The 19,722-nt window shown below is 49.3% G+C and overlaps 1 protein-coding gene across 30 annotated transcripts in view; it reads left to right on the forward strand.

The window, feature by feature from the left end:
• PPP6R2 (protein phosphatase 6 regulatory subunit 2) overlaps positions 1 to 19,722 on the forward strand; it is a 102,456-nt gene that overhangs the window by 43,342 nt on the left and 39,392 nt on the right. For 11 of the 30 annotated variants that reach the window (XM_089307807.1, XM_089307817.1, XM_089307816.1 and 8 more), the window contains one exon: positions 12,828 to 13,070. In XM_089307807.1, the coding sequence (XP_089163933.1) occupies positions 12,844 to 13,070 (227 nt within the window). In that variant the 5' untranslated portion in view covers positions 12,828 to 12,843. Of the gene's footprint in view, positions 1 to 7,456; positions 7,598 to 10,968; positions 11,038 to 12,827; positions 13,071 to 19,722 lie in introns of those variants that run through there. The other 19 variants (XM_089307814.1, XM_089307818.1, XM_089307815.1 and 16 more) reach the window with 8 other exon arrangements.

Raw genomic sequence — 19,722 nt, forward strand, 5'->3', positions numbered from 1 at the left:
TTTCTGCTGCTTTCACAAGTCAAAGCAGAGAGCTGGATTGGAAGTGGAGCAGCCAGGACTTGAACTGGTGCCCGTTTGGGTTGCTGGCACAGCAGGTGGCTGCCTTACTTGCTATGCCGCAGCACTGGCCCCTTGACTGTAGATTTTAATAAATGTGCAATTTACAAATTCTAAGGACCGTTGTAGCAATATAAATAATATACAGATCCCAAAGTATTGAAGAGAAAGTGATTGAACTTTCTTTATTCTTGTAAGAAAAAGTTGTGGAAAAGCTATTTTGTAACCATTAAACTTATATTGGAAACTCCCTGTGAAAGTGAGATGAGCCGGCACCACAGCTCACTAGGCTAATGCTCCACCTTGCGGTGCCAGCACCCCGGGTTCTAGTCCTGGTTGGGGCACCGGATTCTGTCCCGGTTGCCCCTCTTCCAGTCCAGCTCTCTGCTGTGGCCCGGAAGTGCAGTGGAGGATGGCCCAAGTGCTTGGGTCCTGTACCCGCATGGGAGACCAGGAGAGGCACCTGGCTCCTGGCTTTGGATCAGCGTGGTGCACCGGCTGCAGTGCTCCGGCCGTGGCTGCCATTGGGGGGTGAACCAATGGATAAGGAAGACCTTTCTCTCTGTCTCTCTCTCTCTCTGTCCACTCTGCTGAAGACAGGTGCTGCTTTTACTATTTTTTAAAGATTTGTTAATTTTTTAAGATTTATAAATTTATTTGAAAGGTGGAGTTATAGAGAGGCAGAGAGTGAACCACTGGTTCACTCTCCAAATGACCACAATGGCCAGAGCTGGACTCATACGAAGCCAGGAGGCAGGAGCTTCTTCCAGGTCTCCCACATGGGTGCAGGGGCCCAAAGACTTGGGCCATCTTCCACTGCTTTCCCAGGCCATAGCAGAGAGCTGGATCAGAAGTGGAGCAGCTGGGACTTGAACCGACATCTATTATGGGATGTCGGCACTGCAGCCAGCAGCTTTACCTGCTATGCCACAACGCAGGTCCCCCTACTTCTTTTTTTAAAAAATACATTTATTAACCAATGTTAACACATTAAATTAATCTGTATATATTGCTAGTCAGAACAGCTTACAGAATGTCAGAATGTACCATAGAGCTAGACAGGTACAGTGAATCGTTACGATGTGCGTAGTGACTAAGCCCAACACCTTGATATATAGCTTTATGATTTGAAGAAAAATGTTAATGATTCCTAAAACAATAGTAATTTTACCTAAAACTTTTTTTTAGATATTTATTTATTTATTTGAAAGTCAGGGGCCGGAGCTGTGGCTCACTTGGTTAATCCGCCTGCGGCGCCCGCATGCCATATGGGCACCAGGTTCTAGTCCCAGCTGCTCCTCTTCCAGTCCAGCTCTCTGCTGTGGCCCGGGAAGGCAGTGGAGGTTGGCCCAAGTGCTTGGGTGCCTGCACCCGCATGGGAGACCAGGAGGAAGCATCTGGCTCCTGGCTTTGGATCGGTGTAGCTCCGGCTGTAGCAGCCATTTGTGGGATGAACCAATGGAAAGAAGACCTTTCTCTCTGTTTCTCTCTCTCACTGTGTAACTCTGTCTGTCCAAAAAAAAAAAAAGATTTACACAGAGAAAGAAGGAGAGCCACAGAAAGAGAAGTCTTCCATCCACTGGTTCACTCCCCCAGTTGGCCACAGTGGCCGGAGCTGTGCCAATCTAAAGCCAGGAACCAGGAGCCAGGAGCTTCTTCTGTGTCTCCCATGTGGGGTGCAGGGGCCCAAAGACTTGGGCCATCTTCCACTGCTTTCGAAGGCCATAGCAGAGAGTGGGATTGGAAGTAGAGCAGTGAGGTCTTGAACCGGTGTCCATATGGGATGCCAGAACTGCAGGTGATAGCTTTACTCGCTATGCCACAGCGACAGCCCCATCTCTTTTTAGTTTTTGTTGTTGTTGTTGTTTTTGTTTTTGTTTTTGTTTTTGACAGGCAGAGTGGACAGTGAGAGAGAGAGAGACAGAGAGAAAGGTCTTCCTTTACCATTGGTTCACCCCCCAATGGCCGCTGCAGCCAGCATGCTGTGGCCAGCACACTGCGCTGATCCGAAGCCAGGAGCCAGGCGCCTTTCCTGGTCTCCCATGGGGTGCAGGGCCCAAGCACTTGGGCCATCTCCACTGCACTCCTGGGCCACAGCAGAGAGCTGGACTGGAATAGGGGCAACCGGGACAGAATCCGGTGCCCTGACCGGGACTAGAACCCGGTGTGCAGTCGGGGATTAGCCTAGTGAGCTGCGGCGCCAGCCTAATTTTTTTTTTAAACACACAGTTTTCATACTGTAGTAACTTGGAAATGTGCAGCTGTGTCAACAGAGACAAAAAAGCCAAAGTAACATGAATTTCACTTTCATGCAGCTATTAGTTAAATATTGCATACTCTGGAATGACTTTACACCAAAAGTATCCACAATAACTTGCTCATTTATGGGGTGGCTCAAAGTTTTAAAGCTTGAAAAGTAATCAGAGAAGGTTAAGTGTTCTTGACTATGACGTTTCTATCAGCGCCTCCACACCGGGGCAACAGTGACTGATTACACAGCAACAAAGAGGAATCAGTGATGCCCAGTGACTGCATAATTTAGGTACATTGTATGAAATGGGGCTACTGGGTAGTTTGTATAAAATATTGTGCGTATTAGGCAATAGTTTATCAGTTAACTTGTGTCACCACCATCTGCAGCAGCATCAAGATTAGATGGCTATTTCACAGAAGACTTTAGTTATATTTTTTACAAAAGATTTATTTATTTATTTGAAAGAGAGTTACAGAGAGGCAGAGGCGGGGGTGGGGTGTCTTCCATCCGCTGGTTCACTCCTGAGAGAGAGAGAGAGGTCTTCCATCCGCTGGTTCACTCCCCAAATGGCCACAATGGCTGGAGATGCACTGATCTGAAGCCAGGAGCCAGGAGCTCCCACGTGGGTACAGGACCCAAGGACTTGGGCCATCTTCTACTGCTTTCCCAGAGCTGGATCAGAAGTGGAGCAGCTGGGACTCGAACCGGCAGCCATATGGGATGCCAGCACAGCAGGTGATGGCTTTACCCACTATGGCACAGTGATTTAATTATTTTAATTTACATTTATGTTGTAGTTATTTTCTCTTTTCACTTCTGATTTTGAGTGGGTAGTTATCTGTTGAGCTCACCCCACCCCTTTTCTCTGCCATTCAACCCCTTTTAAAGTTAAGCCTTTATTGGCCTTTTCACCCAGTGGACTATGCCCAGTGTACACAGTGTAGTTCATTTATAATTTGGTTGGTTGTACACATACTCATTGCACTCATGGACTCACAATGCCATTTGTGTCAGGCCAGGTGGAACGCTAACGTTCAGCTGCCCAGTGGTGTAAATGCTTAGTGCCTGAAAGAGATTTGGCCTGTGGCATCTTGTTTCCATGGTGTCAGTCTTCCCATCACTTCTGACTTAAACGGCCAGAGTGATGCCCTGAACGTGGACCTGGAAAGCGAGGCACACAGTGGCGGCCACTAGGCACCATGATCTTGCCTCTGCTTCCTTCTTTTCTTCCAGTTAGGGTCTTTGAGAGTAAAATGTTAGGGATTATTCTCAGCCCTTTATGTGAAATAACTCAGTTCTCACCACAACTGTATGAGATGGGGATTCTTTTATTTCTTGACTTATTTTTTTTTTGTTTTATTTATTTTATTTGATAGGCAGTGTTAGACAGTGAAAGAGAGAGACAGAGAGAAAGGTCTTCCTTCCGTTGGTTCACCCCCCAAATGGTCGCTATAGCCAGTGCACTGCGCCGATCCGAAGCCAGGAGCCAGGTGCTTCCTCCTGGTTTCCCATGTGGGTGCAGGGCCCAAGCACTTGGGCCATCCTCCACTGCCTTCCTGGGCCACAGCAGAGAGCTGGCCTGGAAGAGGGGCAACCGGGACAGAATCTGGCGCCCCAACTGGGACTAGAACCTGGGGTGCCGGTGCCGCAGGTGGAGGATTAGCCTAGTGAGCCGTGGCACCGGCCTTTTGTTTTAATTTATTTTCATTTTATTTGAAAAGCAGAGAAACAGACAGACACAGATAGATCTCCCATTTGCTAATTCACTCCAGAGATGCCTGTGAAAGCTCCAGCTAGGCCAAACCAAAGCCGGAATTCTGGAACTCAGCCTGAATCTCCCTTGTGAAAAGCTGGGACCAAGTACTTGAACCATCACCTGCAGCCTCCCAGGGTGCACATGAGCAGCAAGCTTGAATCAGGAACCCGGCAGGACTCAAAACCAGGTGCTCTTAGGTGGGATGTGAATGTCCTAAGTACCCCCCCCCCTTTTTTTAAAGATTTTTGGTTAGGGGCTGGCACTGTACTGTAGAAGGTTGAGCCACCTCCTGCAGTGTCAGCATCCCACATGGGTGCTGATTCAAGTCCTGACTGCGCCACTTCTGATCCAGATCCCTGCTAATGCACCTGAGAACATAGTAGACGACAGCCCAGTGCTTGGGCCCCTGCACTCATGTGGGAGACCCAGAAGAAGCTCCTGGCTCCTGGCTTCAGCCAGGTCCAGCCCCAGCCATTGTGGCCATTTAGGGAGTGAACCAGTGGTTGGAAAATCTCTCTCTCTCTGTTCCTCTCTCCTTTTCCCTATATCTCTGCCTTTCAAATAAATAAATAAACCTTTAAAAATATTTTTTTTTATTCAAAAGGCAAAGTTAGAGAGAGAGAGAGAGAGGAAGAAGAGAGAGAGATATCTTTCATCTACTGGTTCACTTCCCAAAAGGCCACATTGGCTGGGGCTGAGCTGGGCCCAAGCCAGGAGCCTGGAATTCCCATCTAGAGATTTCCCACGTGGGTGGTAGGGACCCAAGTACTTGAGCCATCATCTGCTGCTTTCCCAGGCACATTAGCAGGAAGCTGGATTGGAAGCCGAGCAGTTGGTACTCAAACCAGTGCTCCAAAATGGGATGCCAGTGTCACATGTGGCAGTTTAACCCACTGCGCCACAGCACCAGCCCCCAAGGGCACCTTAATCTCTGCACCAAATACCTACTCTGAGGTGAGGCTTCTCATTGTCCTCATTTTACAGGATAGGAAACTGAGGCAGAGAGGTGACTGGCCTCAGGTCACATAGCAGAGCCAGGACTTTGATCATGTATCTTCAAAAGTAGGAAAGGGGTGGGGGGAGTCTGGTGTTATGGTGCAGTGGGTTCGACCACTGCCTGCAACGCCAGCATCCCATGTGAGTGCCAGTTTGAGTCCCAACAGCTCCATTTCCCATTCAGCTCCCTGTTAGTGCTCCTGGCCTAAGTACTTGGGTCCTTGCTGGCCATGTGGGAGACCGAATGGAGTTCCACTTTCCTGTCCTCGACCTGGCCCAGTCCTAGCCATCGTGGCCATCAAGGGAGTGAACCAGCAGATGGAAGACCTCTCTCTGTCTCACCCTCGCTGTAATTCTGCCCTTCAAATAAATAAATAAATCTTTTAGAAAGAGAGGGAAAAAGAACTTGGGTATCCAGTCAAGTAATAGGGTACATTTCAGATTCTAATTTTCTCTTAGCAACGGCCTCCACCACAGAATGTTCTTTTCTGAAGGGCTCTTTTCATTGGCCTGTATGAGTGTACAGGCAGCATTTCCACTTGAAATCTGCCTTCTGTCTGATGTTTCTGCCAACCTGAAGATGTAAATAAAGGAGCAGGACTTCAGGTCCCTTTCTGTTGTCCGGGAAGGTATAGAAGGTGGTCCTGGATGCTGAGAGACTAGCAAGGGTCGTTGTCAGGATGCGAGGGGTCTTCCCACCACGCTGATACTGCAGGTACAGCAGAGACGTCATTTGTGACTTCCAGTTCATCTAGGGAAGAAAATTAAGACCTTCCTTGTAGGTGAGTATCTTTGTGGAGGGTAGGGTATAGTTACTGGAGTAGGAGAAATGTTTGAGAAAGACATATGCAATATCATCTGAGTAAGTATTCTAGAGTCAGTTCATACCAGTTCCTTTGATAATAAAATCAGCTACAACTAAACCAGAGACATGGCAATAAAAAACTCAAAGGGTGCACTGATACAATTTTTTTCAAAGATTTATTTACTTTATTCGAAAGAGTTACAGAGAGAGGAGGGGGGGGGGAGGGAGGGAGGGAGGGGTCGTCCATTCAGTGATTCACTCCCAAATGACTCAGTGGCTGGAGCTGGGCCAACCTGAAGCCATCTGGGTGTCTCACTTGGGTGGCAGGGCCCAGGCACTTGGCCATCTTCTGCCGCCTTTCCAGGCGACTTGGCAAGGAGCTGGATCGGAGTTGGAGCAACCAAGATGCGAGCTGGCATTCGTACAGGGTAATCGCAGGCAGGGACTGCACCTGATGCACACCTTTCTCTTGACTTGTGTTTACCTGGTGTATGTTTTCCAGCCTTTATATTTGTCTCTTTGTCAAAAGCTACTGTGTTGGGGCAGGCTTTTGGCTCAGCAGTTAAGATGCCTTTTTCTTTTTTTTTCTTTTTTCTTTTTTTTTTTTTTTGACAGGCAGAGTGGACAGTGAGAGAGAGAGACAGAGAGAAAGGTCTTCCTTTGCCGTTGGTTCACCCTCCAATGGCCGCCGAGGCCGGCGCGCTGCGGCCGGCGCACCGCGCTGATCCGATGCCAGGAGCCAGGTGCTTTTCCTGGTCTCCCATGGGGTGCAGGGCCCAAGCACCTGGGCCATCCTCCACTCCACTCTCTGGCCACAGCAGAGAGCTGGCCTGGAAGAGGGGCAACCGGGACAGAATCTGGCGCCCCGACCGGGACTAGAACCCGGTGTGCCGGCGCCGCTAGGCGGAGGATTAGCCTAGTGAGCCACGGCACCGACAAGATGCCTTTTTCTTGCATGATAAATCTCAATGTGTCCTTAAGCCACTAATTTAAATTTTTAATAAAATAGAGCTAAAGTAAAAATTCTCTTGCATGTCATTAAGCATTTTATTATAAACCAAATGAGCATCCTTTTTTGGACATGCCATTCATATTACTAGAACTGTATGTTGATAAGACAGAAAAGAGAAGAGAAAGCTGTCTAATTTTGAGGAGAGCGAAGATATTATTATATTTGTTACAATTGTTATATTTATTAAAAAGTCAGAAAGAAAATCACCCATGACAAAGGGTCTCAAGTTTAGAGAGGTTACCATAAAATCATAAGCAGAATTTATCTTTTGAATCAGTAGTGAAGCAAATAAAAACAAAAGCAGCATAATAAATCCATGGAAAACAGGAAAGGGGAGATAAAAACAGAACTTCATATGCAATAAGTTAATCAGTGAAAGATATTTCTTAGATTAAAAAAGTCATCCAACAATATACTTATTACAAAAACATTTTTTCTAAAAATATTTATTTTCATTTTACTTGAAGGACACACACACAGAAAGATCTCTCATCTTGTGGTTTACTCCCCAGACGCCCTCCTGCAAAAGCCTAGACCGAAACAGGCCAAAGTCAGGAGTCAGCAACTCAGGATCAGGGCTGTGTCAGGCTGGAGCCAGCAGCCCAGAGCCCAGTGTCAGTCTCACATATGGGTGACAAGCACCCAACGACTTGAGCCACCGTCTCTGCCTCCCTGTGTGCATATTAACAGGAAGCTGGAGTCAGGACTCAGACACAGGTACGCAGATACAGGATACTGGGGTCCCAAGTGATGTCTTAATATTAACAGGAAGCTGGAGTCAGGACTCAGATGTAGGTGCGCACATACAGGATACTGGGGTCCCTAGTGATGTCTTTTTTTTTTTTTTTTTTTTTTTTTTTTTTTTTTTGACAGGCAGAGTGGACAGTGAGAGAGAGAGACAAAGAGAAAGGTCTTCCTTTTGCCGTTGGTTCACCCTCCAATGGCTGCCGCGGCTGGCGCACTGCGGCCGGCGCATCGCGCGGATCCGAAGGCAGGAGCCAGGTACTTATCCTGGTCTCCCATGGGGTGCAGGGCCCAAGCACTTGGGCCATCCTCCACTGCACTCCCTGGGCCACAGCAGAGAGCTGGCCTGGAAGAGGGGCAACTGGGACAGAATCCGGCACCCCGACCGGGACTAGAACCCGGTGTGCCGGCACTGCAAGGCTGAGGATTAGCCTAGTGAGCCGCGGCGCCGGCCCTAGTGATGTCTTAACCATTGTGCCAAATGCCTGCTTTCTAATTTGTTGATCACTTTTCCCTCCTCTCCCCTCCCCATCTCTTCCTTTCCCTTCCCTTCCTCCCCTCTCCTCCCCTCCCCTTTCATTTCCTTTCCTTAGATTTATTTATTTATTTGAAAGGCAGAGTGACAGAGAAAGAGGACAAGACAGAGAGATCTCCTATCCATTGGTTCACTCCCCAAATGGCTGCAGCAGTCAGGACTGGCCAGATGGAAGCCTTGAGCCCGGAATGCCATCTGGGTCTCCCTCAAGGGTGGCAGGAACCTAAGTAGTTGGGCCATCATCTGTTGCCTGCCAAGTGCATTAGCAGAAAACTGAATCTGATGCAGTGGCAGGATTTGGTGCTGGGCACTTGGGTGTGGGATGCGCTTGCCTCAGCTGGCAACTTAACCTGCTGCACCACGATGCCTGCCCCTGTATTTTGTGTATTGACCTTGTGTTGGGTGAGCTCTGAAATTCACTCTAATTAATTCTAGTAGCTTTTTTTTTTCTTGAAAAAGATAAGGATGGGGGCTGGCATTGTGGTATAGCAGGTAAAGCCACTACCTATGACGTTGGCATCCTATATGAATGCCAGTTTGTGTTCTGGCTGCTCCATTGCTGATCCAGTTCCCTGCTAATGGCCTGGGAAAAATATGGAAAGATGGCCTGAGTGTTTGGGCCCCTGATACCCACGTGGGAGACCCAGATGAAGCTCCTGGCTTCCCTCCTGGCTTCCCCCTGGCCCAGTGCTGGCCATTGTGGCCATCTAGGGAGTGAACCAGCAGATGAAAGATTCTCTCTCTCTCTCTCTCTCTGCCCAACCCTTCTCTCCTTCTCTGTTCTTCTCTCTGTAACTTTTTTTTTTTTTTTTTTACAGGCAGAGTTAGACAGTGAGACAGAGAGAAACAGACAGAAAGGTCTTCCTTCCGTTGGTTCACTCCCCAAATGGCCGCTACGGCTGGTGCGCCGGGCTGATCCAAAGCCAGGAGCCAGGTGCTTCCGCCTGGTCTCCCATGCGAATGCAGGGCCCAAGCACTTGGGCCATCCTCCACTGCCTTCCCGGGCCACAGCAGAGAGCTGGACTGGAAGAGGAGCAGCCAGAACAGAATCTGGCACCCCAACTGGGACTAGAACCCGGGGTGCCGGTGCCACAGGCGGAGGATTAGCCAAGTGAGCTGTGGCGCCAGCCTCTCTGTAACTCCTTCAAATGAATACATACATCTTTTAAAAAAGGTACAGATTTAAAAAAAAAAAAAAAATGAGACAGAGACAGGGGACAGATGGACAAAGAGAAATCTTCCATCTACTGGTTTACTCTCCAATTCCCACAACAGCTGAGCCTAGCCCAGGCCAAAGCCTGGAGCCAAGAATTCAATTCAGGTTTCCCACATGGGTGTCAGGGACTCAATGACATGAGCTGTCATCTACCTCCTGGGGTGCACGTCGGTGGGAAGCTGGAATCGGAGCACTCTGAGATGGGATGTGGCTGTCTCAGGCAGCCACTGAACTGCTGCACCAAACACATATCCAGCTTTTTTTCCTTACAGATATTTTTGGCATTCCTGTTTCTACAGTCATGTTACCTGAGTAAAGACAGTTTTACTTCTTTCTTTGTGTGTGTGTGTGTTTGTATGTATGTGTGTATATGTGTGTGTTCCTCCATTATAATCTTGGGTAGAGTGGCTAGAGTCCCTTGTTCCAATCTGAGGAGAAAAGCATTCAGTCTTTTTACCATTAGATATACTGACAACTGTGGGTTTTTAAGTAAATGCTCTTTATCAAATTCAGGACGGTCCCTCTGTTAACTAATTGAAGTGCATTTATCATAAAAGGGTGTTTAATTTTTCACATTACTGAAACATGACTATTTGAGGGTAATTCAAAAGATTATGGAAAAATAGAATTAAACAGTAAGTTTATTTTGGGCAAAAAGCTTTTGAAAGCATGCAGTTTTCCATAATACAGATTTTAAAGACCTCTCCTAGGCATGGATTTCAATTTTTTTGTATCAAAGTAGGTATCTTCTAATTCTATTTTCCATAACTTTTTGAAGTATATCATTACATTAAATATAAATATTTTATATATCCCAATTAAAAGGCAGAGAATGACCAACTGAATGCAAAACAGAGGCCAATCATGTGCTGTTTAGAAGAGAAACATTTTAAATATAGTGATATATAGATTGAAATAAAAGGATATTAAATATGAGCCACAAGAATAGTGGTTATTGGGGGCTGGTGTTGTGATACAGTGGGTTAAGCTGCCATTTGAGATGCCAGCATCCCATATCTGAGTGCCAGTTTGAGTCCCTGCTGCTCCGCTTCCAACCCAAGTCCCTATTTATGTGCCTAGGAAAGAAGCAGGTGATAGCCCAAGTACCTGGGTCCCTACCACCCACATGGGAGACCCAGATAGAATTGCAGGCTCCTGCCTTTGGCTTTGACCCAGCCCCAGCTATTACTGCCATTTGGGGGAATGAATCAGTGGTTGGAAGATCTCTTTCTCTGTCTCTCCCTCTCTCTGTTACTCTGCCTTTCAAATAAATAAATATATAAGAAAGAAATAATATCAAGACAACACAGATTTCAAGATGAGGTGTGCTGCCATAGTGGTGAGGGAGACGTCAAAATAACCAGACAGCCAGTCAGTCCATGAAGCAGACATCATGATCCTAAATACTTATCCACATAACAGAAGTCAAGACACATGTGAAGCAAGATAGAATCAAAATAAGTAGATAAATTATAGTTAGTTAGTTGAAAATATAGCCTTCTCTTATTAATTGATATATAAGGTAGACAGAAAATCAGGATATGAAAGACCTGAAAACTGTCAACCAACATGCCTTCCCTGGCCAACCAGCAGCAGCAGAATGAAACTCATTTTCCAGTACATATGGAGCCTTCACCAAGAGAGACCACAGCACAGTGCAAGGTACAGCCTCGAGGCCAGATCCAGGCCACTGCCTGGCTTTATACAGCTTACTTGTTAAGAATGGTTTTTATGTCTTTTTTTAAAGAATTATTTTATTTTTTTACAGAGTTACACAGAGAGAGGAGAGGAAGAGAGAGAGAGAGAGAGAGAGAGAGAGAGAGAGAGAGGTCTTCCATCTGCTGGTTCACTCCCCAAATGACTGCAACAGTCAGAGCTGAGCTGATCCAAAGCCAGGAGCTTCTTCCAGGTCTCCCATGTGGGTGCAGGGACCCAAAGACTTGGGCCATCTTCTGCTTTCCCAAGCCATAGCAGAGAGCTGGATCAGAAGAGGAGCAGCCAGGACTTGAACCAGTGCCATATAGGATGTCGGCGCTGCAGGTTGGGGCTTTAACCCTCTGTGCCACAGCACTGGCCCTGGTTTTTATGTCTTTAGAGAATTTTTTTTTTTTTTTTTTTTTGACAGGCAGAGTGGACAGTGAGAGAGAGAGACAGAGAGAAAGGTCTTCCCTTGCCGTTGGTTCACCCTCCAATGGCCGCCGCGGTCGGCGCGCTGCGGCCGGCGCACCGCGCTGATCCGATGGCAGGAGCCAGGAGCCAGGTGCTTTTCCTGGTCTCCCATGGGGTGCAGGGCCCAAGCACCTGGGCCATCCTCCACTGCACTCCCTGGCCACAGCAGAGGGCTGGCCTGGAAGAGGGGCAACCGGGACAGAATCCGGCGCCCCAACCGGGACTAGAACCCGGTGTGCCGGCGCCGCTAGGCGGAGGATTAGCCTAGTGAGCCGCGGCGCCGGCCTCTTTAGAGAATTTTTAAAAAGAGAAAGAACACGCAGCAGAGACCCAATGTGTCTTACAAAGCCAGAAATATTTACTCTTTAGCTCTTCATGGAAAATGTTTTTTTGGTCTTTATGGTAGACCATAAAACAAATCTTAATCCAAGAAGGGGGTGGGCTTTGTGGTGCAGCGGATTAAGCCGCTGTTTACCATGCATGCCAGCATCCTGTATGGGAGTGCCAGTTTAAATGCCAGCTACTCTGGCCCATCCGGCTTCCTGCTAGAGCTCCTGGGAAGGCAGCTGAGGGCTCTAGTACTGGGACCCCTGCCACCCATGTGGAAGATGAGGATAGAGTTCTAGGCTCCTGGCTATGGCTTGGCCCATCCCTAGCTATTGGCATCATTTGGGAAATGAACCAGTAGATGGAAGATCTTTCTCTCTCTCTCTTTTTCCCCCTCTGATGCTCTGAAACTTTTAAATGAAACTTTTAAAAAATCTAAACAGGGGCTGGTGCTGTGGTGTAGCGGGTAAAACCACCACCTGCAGTGCTGGCATCCCACATGGGCGCTGCTCCACTTCAAATCAGCTCCATGCTATGGCCTTGGAAAGCAGTGGAGGATGGCCCAAGTCCTTGGGCCCCTGTACTCATGTGGGAGACCTGGAAGAAGCTGCCGACTCCTGGCTTTGGATCGGCGCAGCTCTGGCTATTGTGGCCAACTGGGGAGTGAACTAGCAGATGAAAGACTTTCTGTCTTTCTCTCTCTCTCTGCCTCTCCTCTCTCTGTGTAGCTCTGCCTTTCAAATAAATAACTCTTGGAAAAAAAACTGGACAGAATGAAATCATGCAAGCATGCTGTCTCATCTAATTCATCAACATAGAGACGGGGAGAGGAGGGGCCGGTAGGTAGAGGGTGGAGGAGTGCAGAGTGAGGGTGGAGGAGGAGTGCAGAGTGAGGGTGGTGAGCTCTCCTGTGTGAACTCGCAGCAGAGAAGTGACCCTTTTGTCTTTGCTGGCAGCTCGGTGGCCATCACGATGTTCTGGAAGTTTGACTTGAATACCACGTCCCATGTTGACAAGCTGCTGGACAAGGAGCACGTGACGCTGCAGGAGCTGATGGACGAAGATGACCTCCTGCAGGAGTGTAAGGCTCAAAACCGGAAGCTGCTGGACTTCCTGTGCAGGCAGCAGTGTATGGAGGAGCTGGTGGGCCTCATCACACAGGACCCGCCCCTGGACATGGAAGAGAAGGTCCGCTTCAAGTATGTACTGAGGCTGTGGCCAGGGCCCCGTGTGATGAGCAGTGCTGAGGACAGTCCGAGCTAGGGCCTCCTCACGGAGCAGGTGACATAAACACTTGCTCCCCACTCTCCCACCCTGCACCTCTAGAAGTGAGGGGTGCTCTTCTGGGATTTGCTGTTAGGGACGTTTGAGGGTTTGGGGCCCCCTATGTGTGTTTTCTGTTCGATGTATAAGTAAGTTTATGTTAAGTTGGTGCATGTTGGAATGCTTCTTTTAAAATTTATTTTATTGTTTATTTGAGAGGCAGAGGGACAGAGAGGTCTTCCATCTGCTAGTTCACTCCCCAAACGTCTGCCACAGTCAGGAGCCAGGGCCTCGCTCTGGGTCTTCCTCAAGTGTAACAGTTGAGCCATCTCTGCTGACTCCCAGGGTGTGCATAGGTAAGAAGCTGGAAATCAAACCCAGGGACTCTCCTGTGTGAGACACAGGCAGTTTTTTTTAAGAGCTGATTATTTATTTGAAAGAGTTACAGAGAAGGACAGACAGATCTTTAATCCACTGGTTTACTCCCCAAATGACAGCAGCAGCCAGGTCTGGGCCAGACTGAAACCAGGAGCCAGGAGCTTCACATGGGTCTCCATGTGAGTGCAGGGGCCCAAGCACTTGGGAAGTCTTCTGCTGCTTTCCCAGGCACATTAGCCGGGAGCTGGATCACAAGTAGAACAGTCAGGACTCGAACTGGCGCCCATATGGGATGCTGGCATCACAGGCAGCTGCCTAATCCACTACCCCATAATGCTGGCCCAACAGGCGTCTTAACCTCTAGGCTACACAGCTGCTCCCATCAAAGTGTTTCGCCTGACAATATGCTGAGAGAAAAAGAGTGCCCATGATGATGAGGTCACACTGTCGGCAGGGCTGACCCCAGGCCTGGCAAAAAGCCAGGCAGAAGAGAGGTGCAACAGCTGACTCCTTGGCCCTGAAAAATGCTTGATTTGGGGGTCTTCAACTTGGAGGAAATCCATCATTGTCAGTCTCAGTACCTAAAGTGTCCATTCAGTGGTTAGCCAGGGTGTTAGGAGATGGAGAAAGGGAGGGGCAGTGTGATAAGACAAGGTTGGAGCCATAGGGACTTCAGGTGTGGACAGTGGAGTGGAAACAGGAGGAGACTCCTAGCTACTTGAAGGGTGTGGCTCTGTAAAAAGGCCATGTGGCCACCTCCACGGAGAGCTGGGGCTGAGTGACACACAGAGATTAGTCAGGCACAGCTGCCCTCAGCTGCTTACAGGGAGGCGTGAAGTACACGTGTGTGGTGGGAAAGTGTTAAGATCAGTGGGGCTGGCTCTGTGGCATCGCAGGCTATAAGACTGCCTGCAGCGCTGGCATCCCACATGAGCACCAGTTTGCATCCTGGCGGCTCCTCTTCTGATACAGCCCCTACTATGGCCTGAGGAAGCTGTGGAGGATGGCCCAGGTACTTGGGCCCCTGCACCCGCGTGGGAGACCCAGAGGAAGCTCCTGCCTCCTGGCTTCAGATCAGCCCAGCTCCAGCTGTTGCAGCCAATTGGGGAGTGAACCAGTGATGGAAGACCTCTCTCTCTGTCTCTTCCTCCCTCCCTCTGTAGCTCTGCCTCTCAAATAAATAAATAAATAAATAATCTATAAAGCAAGGTCAGCACAGTGTAGCCCACAGTCCAGCTCTGATTTTTGTGGCTGTGAGCTGAGAGGCTTTACTGTTTGAGATGGTTTTGACAAAGAAATCCAGGGAACAATGACTTGTTAGCACATGAAAATGCACCAAATTCATATTTCCAGTGTCTCCCACTGAAGTCTTGCAGGAGATAATAGCAAAGTCGAGTAGTTGCAAGAGAGGGCATTGAAAATATTTGCTCTCTGGATCTTCACAGAAAATCTTTGCTGACCTTAGTCTTAGAAGGAAGACAAAGCAAGGTAGGGACATGGGACGTGTGTGTCAGTAATTCACGTCGGTGGTCAGTCTGTGGTTCAATAAAACTTTATTTATTTTTTTTTTATTTTTTTATTTTTTTTTTTGACAGGCAGAGTGGATAGTGAGAGAGAGAGACAGAGAGAAAGGTCTTCCTTTGCCGTTGGTTCACCCTCCAATGGCCGCTGCGGCCGGCGCACCGCGCTGATCCGATGGCAGGAGCCAGGAGCCAGGTGCTTTTCCTGGTCTCCCATGGGGTGCAGGGCCCAAGCACCTGGGCCATCCTCCACTGCACTCCCTGGCCACAGCAGAGGGCTGGCCTGGAAGAGGAGCAACCGGGACAGAATCCGGCGCCCCGACCGGGACTAGAACCCGGTATGCCGGCGCCACTAGGCGGAGGATTAGCCTAGTGAGCCGCGGCGCCGGCCAATAAAACTTTATTTTTAAGAACCAGTGTCTGTTTTCAAGACTCCACAGCCGGCGCCGTGGCTCAATAGGCTAATCCTCCACCTTGCGGCGCCGGCACACCGGGTTCTAGTCCCGGTTGGGGCGCCGGATTCTGTCCCGGTTGCCCCTCTTCCAGGCCAGCTCTCTGCTATGGCCAGGGAGTGCAGTGGAGGATGGCCCAGGTGCTTGGGCCCTGCACCCCATGGGAGACCAGGAGAAGCACCTGGCTCCTGGCTCCTGCCAGGATCAGCGCGGTGCGCCGGCTGCAGCGGCGGCCATTGGAGGGTGAACCAACGGCAAAGGAAGACCTTTCTCTCTCTGTCTCTCTCTCTCACTGTCCACTCTGCCTGTCAAAAAAAAAAAAAAAAAAAAAAAAAAAAAAAAAAAAAAAGACTCCAGACTACTCCCTCCAAGGCCAGCACTGGCAGGTTAAATAGCACCTCTTCCAATAGTCTGGGGGCCTTAAAGGGCAAGGTTCCATCTGCAGATGTGACTGTGACTACACACCCACTCTGCCCCGCCCAGTGACAACAAGCTGGTTACTGGGCATGACACAGGATGCAGCCCAAGGACTTAAACCCCACCAGCGGTGGGGCCAACCTGAGAACTGTGGCGGTGTTCCTGACCTTTTTCTAAAGTTTCCTGTGTACTTTGCCTGCCAAGGTTTGGTCATTTGTGAAGGAAGACAAAAGTGCCAGCAGGTGGATGCCAAGGTGTCGCTTGTGTTACTCATAAACAGTGTAGTTGATGACTGGGCTGCGTGCTCGCCCAGCAGGAAGCAGCTGGATGAGGGTGGGGCCTGAGGAAGGGCTGTCCTGCCCCAGAAGAGGAAGATCCCAGAGCAGATATCGGGAGGGAGAGGGAGCTTCCATGTTAGGAATTCCTCGACCACCTGTCCCCCCCACTCCTGCAGTGCCACTGTCTTCAGTGACTTCCCTCTCCTCTCCTTTGCTGACTTCCTATGGTAGATGGTATTTTCGAGGGACTTCCTGAGAAAGAGTATGGGTAGTGGTGTGGGGAATGGGCAGCTCAGAGGTCACCTGCTCCTCTCGTGCCTGCCGGGGACTCCCTCTGGTTAGAATTCCAGATCAGGCGTCTTCTGCTGTAATGGCTGGGCTTGCTGTGCACACGCCTGGGCGGCAGCTTTATTGCTGTGTGCTTTGCCCATTTTCTCTCCTCCCTGAGCACATCTGGGTTCCTTTCTAATCCCCCTTGTTCTAGAATTTCCCAATAATAGGAAATTGTTCTGTGGGTCAGAACAAGGATCTCAGGTGAATTTGGTAATCAGAATTTTAGAGAAATTAGTGTAAATTAAGAAAAATAGGTAAATAAAAAACTAAGCAAACAAAGCAACAAGAAAACTATTGATTCTGGGTGAAAATTTGTTTGTTTTTTTTTTTTTAAATAAATTATGGGGCATTTAATTAATTATATGACAGGCAGAGAGAGATGGAGAGCTCTTCCAAGTGCTAGTTCACTCCCCAAAAGCCTGCAGCAATTAGGGCTGGGCCAAGCCAGAGCCAGGAGCCTAGAGTTTAAGCCTCATCTCCCAGATGGGTGGCAGGGATCCAACTACTTGAGCCGTCACCTGCTGCCTTCCAGGGTACACTTTAGCAGGAAGCTGGACTCAGGAGCAGAGCCGGGACTTGAACCCATACACTCCCGTATGGTGTGCAGCGGTCCCAAGTGGCATCCCAAGTGCTGGGCCGGATGTCTGCCCCAGGTGAAGCTTCCGTAAGACAGCAAGCACGACAAGAGTGGAAGTACACAGAGTCGCTCAGCTGTGAGGAGCACGTGTGTGTTCACACTAAGATGGACACTGGACATCAAGTTTTATTCCCATTTATTGTTCTAGGCACCATGGAATCTTTCAGTCTGTAAATTCGTGGATATTAGTGCAGGGAAACTTTGTGTATTATTTCTTTTTAAAAAATTGTTTATTTATTTATTTGAAAGGCAGAGTTACAGAGAGAGAGGGAGAGACAGAAAAAGATCTCTCTTTTTTTTTTAAAGATTTATTTATTTATTTGAAAGTCAGAGTTACACAGAAAGAGGAGAGGCAGAGAGAGAGAGAGAGAGGTCCTCTATCCGCTGGTTCACTCCTCAATTGGCCTCAACGGCCGGAACTGAGCTGATCCAAAGCCAGGAGCCAGGAGCTTCTCCCGTGCAGGGGCAGGGGCCACTTGGGCCATCTTCTACTGCTTTCCCAGGTCATTGCAGAGAACTGGGTTGGAAGTGGAGCAGCCAGGTCTTAAACTGGTGCCCATATGGGATGCCGGTGCTTCAGGCCAGGATGTTGACCCGCTGCACCACAGCACTGGCCACCAGAAAAGGATCTTTCATCTGCTGGTTCATTCCCCAAATGGCCACAATGGCCAGGACTAGGATAGGCTGAAGCCAGAGCTTCATCTGAGTCTCCCACGTGGGTGGCAGGAGCCATCCTCCACTGCTTTTCTAGGCACATTAGCAGGGACCTGGACCAGAAGTGGAACATCTGCGACTTGAACTGGTACCAATATGGAATGCTGTTGTCACAGTGACAGCATCTTTTTGGTCTACATTTGAGAGCTTTCTTTAACTTTTTAAAGTGTATATTATTCAGTTCTACTTATTTGAAAGGCAGAGTAACACACACACATGCACAGAGAGAGGGAGATAGAGAGAGAAAGAGAGAGGTCTTTCATCCACTGATTTACTCCTGAAATGCCTGTACCAGTTAGGACTGGTCAAGCTAAAGCCAGGAGCCCTGCCGGCCCCTGCCTTGGTATGCGGGCCCCTGGAGTGGTGTGGCTCGAATCCTGACTCCTGGTCGGTGCCTGGGCTGTGGTGTCTGAGGGTCAGCTCTCCCTGGCACCAGCTCAGTCCTGACCAGCTGCTTTCTTCTTCAGGCCTGCTTCAACATAGGTTCTGCTTCTCTTTCTCCCTCCTCCTTGTCTTTTCAGTCTTTGCAGTACCTGAGTAGGAGTTTGAGAGGGCCTCTCAGCAGTCCTGTGTGCCCTCTGTCCTCCGTGTGTGCTGGGATTCCTGTTCCTGTGTGTGCTGTACAGAGCGCTGGAACACCGTTGTTAATCAGTACCTACTGATTTTTTTTTTTTTTTTTTTTTTTTACAGGCAGAATGGACAGTGAGAGAGAGAGACAGAGAGAAAGGTCTTCCTTTACCATTGGTTCACCCTCCAATGGCCGCTGCAGCGCACCGCGCTGATCCGAAGGCAGGAGCCAGGTACTTCTCCTGGTCTCCCATGTGGGTGCAGGGCCCAAGCACTTGGGCCATCCTCCACTGCACTCCCGGGCCATGGCAGAGAGCTGGCCTGGAAGAGGGGCAACCGGGACAGAATCCGGTGCCCCAACCGGGACTAGAACCTGGTGTGCCGGGGCCGCTAGGCAGAGGATTAGCCTGTTGAGCCGCGGCGCCGGCCAGTACCTACTGATTTTAACAAAGGAGAAAATCTTAGTCCCTGCTCTGAGATATCCCCCTGGAAAGTGGCTTCTGACACGTTTGTCCGTGTAGACAAGCTCCTTCCCGGTGCTCTTCAGACACAGAGAGCAGTCTGTTCTTTTCTCTGTTTCTTCACTCTGATTTTCCTCATGACTCCTGGGGTTTGACTTCTCCCCTCCCCGCTGTTAAGCTCTTGTCTTGTTAGAGATCTGGGAGACACAGAGCCTCACTAGGACCTTTGCTGCTGCTCCTCTGGCTCTCTCTGGCCCTTCTACCCCGCGTGACTATATTTTGTCCAGTTTGCTGAGCACTTGTCTGGTCGTCACGATTGTCCCATGTGCTGGACACTTCACGCTTCACAGACAAGAACACTGAAAGCCAGAGAGTGTGGCTGGTGAGGAGGCAAGCCGGAACCTGACCTAATCCCTGTCCTGGCTCGTGGTCCCCTCCTCCCACTCACCTGGCCTGCAGTGCTTGTGTGCAATGGCCACCACTCATCTGGGGCCCAGCCAGGCCGTCCCTCTGCTGCTGGGCCAGTCTGCGCAGTCCAGCAGGCCCCTCCATTCCTCAGGGCACTCAACGGTGCTCTCTCTTTGAGCTAATGAGAAACACCCACCTCACCCAGTGGCCAGGTGAGATCCCTCTGTTTCTTCCACTTCCACACCTGGTAGTTGCTACACTCAGTAGCAGAGATGGATGGGACAGATTCTTATCTTTGCACAAGAAAAAATGCAGGGCCAGGCACTGTGGCACAGCAGGTTAAAGCCCTGGCCTGCAATGCCCTCATCCCATATGGGTGCCAGTTCGAGTCCCACCTGCTCCACTTCTGATCCAACTCCTTGC

Source organism: Oryctolagus cuniculus, chromosome 11 (genome assembly GCF_051225735.1).
Source record: "Oryctolagus cuniculus isolate XC-2025 breed Fujian yellow rabbit chromosome 11, ASM5122573v1, whole genome shotgun sequence".
Lineage (NCBI taxonomy): Eukaryota > Metazoa > Chordata > Mammalia > Lagomorpha > Leporidae > Oryctolagus > Oryctolagus cuniculus.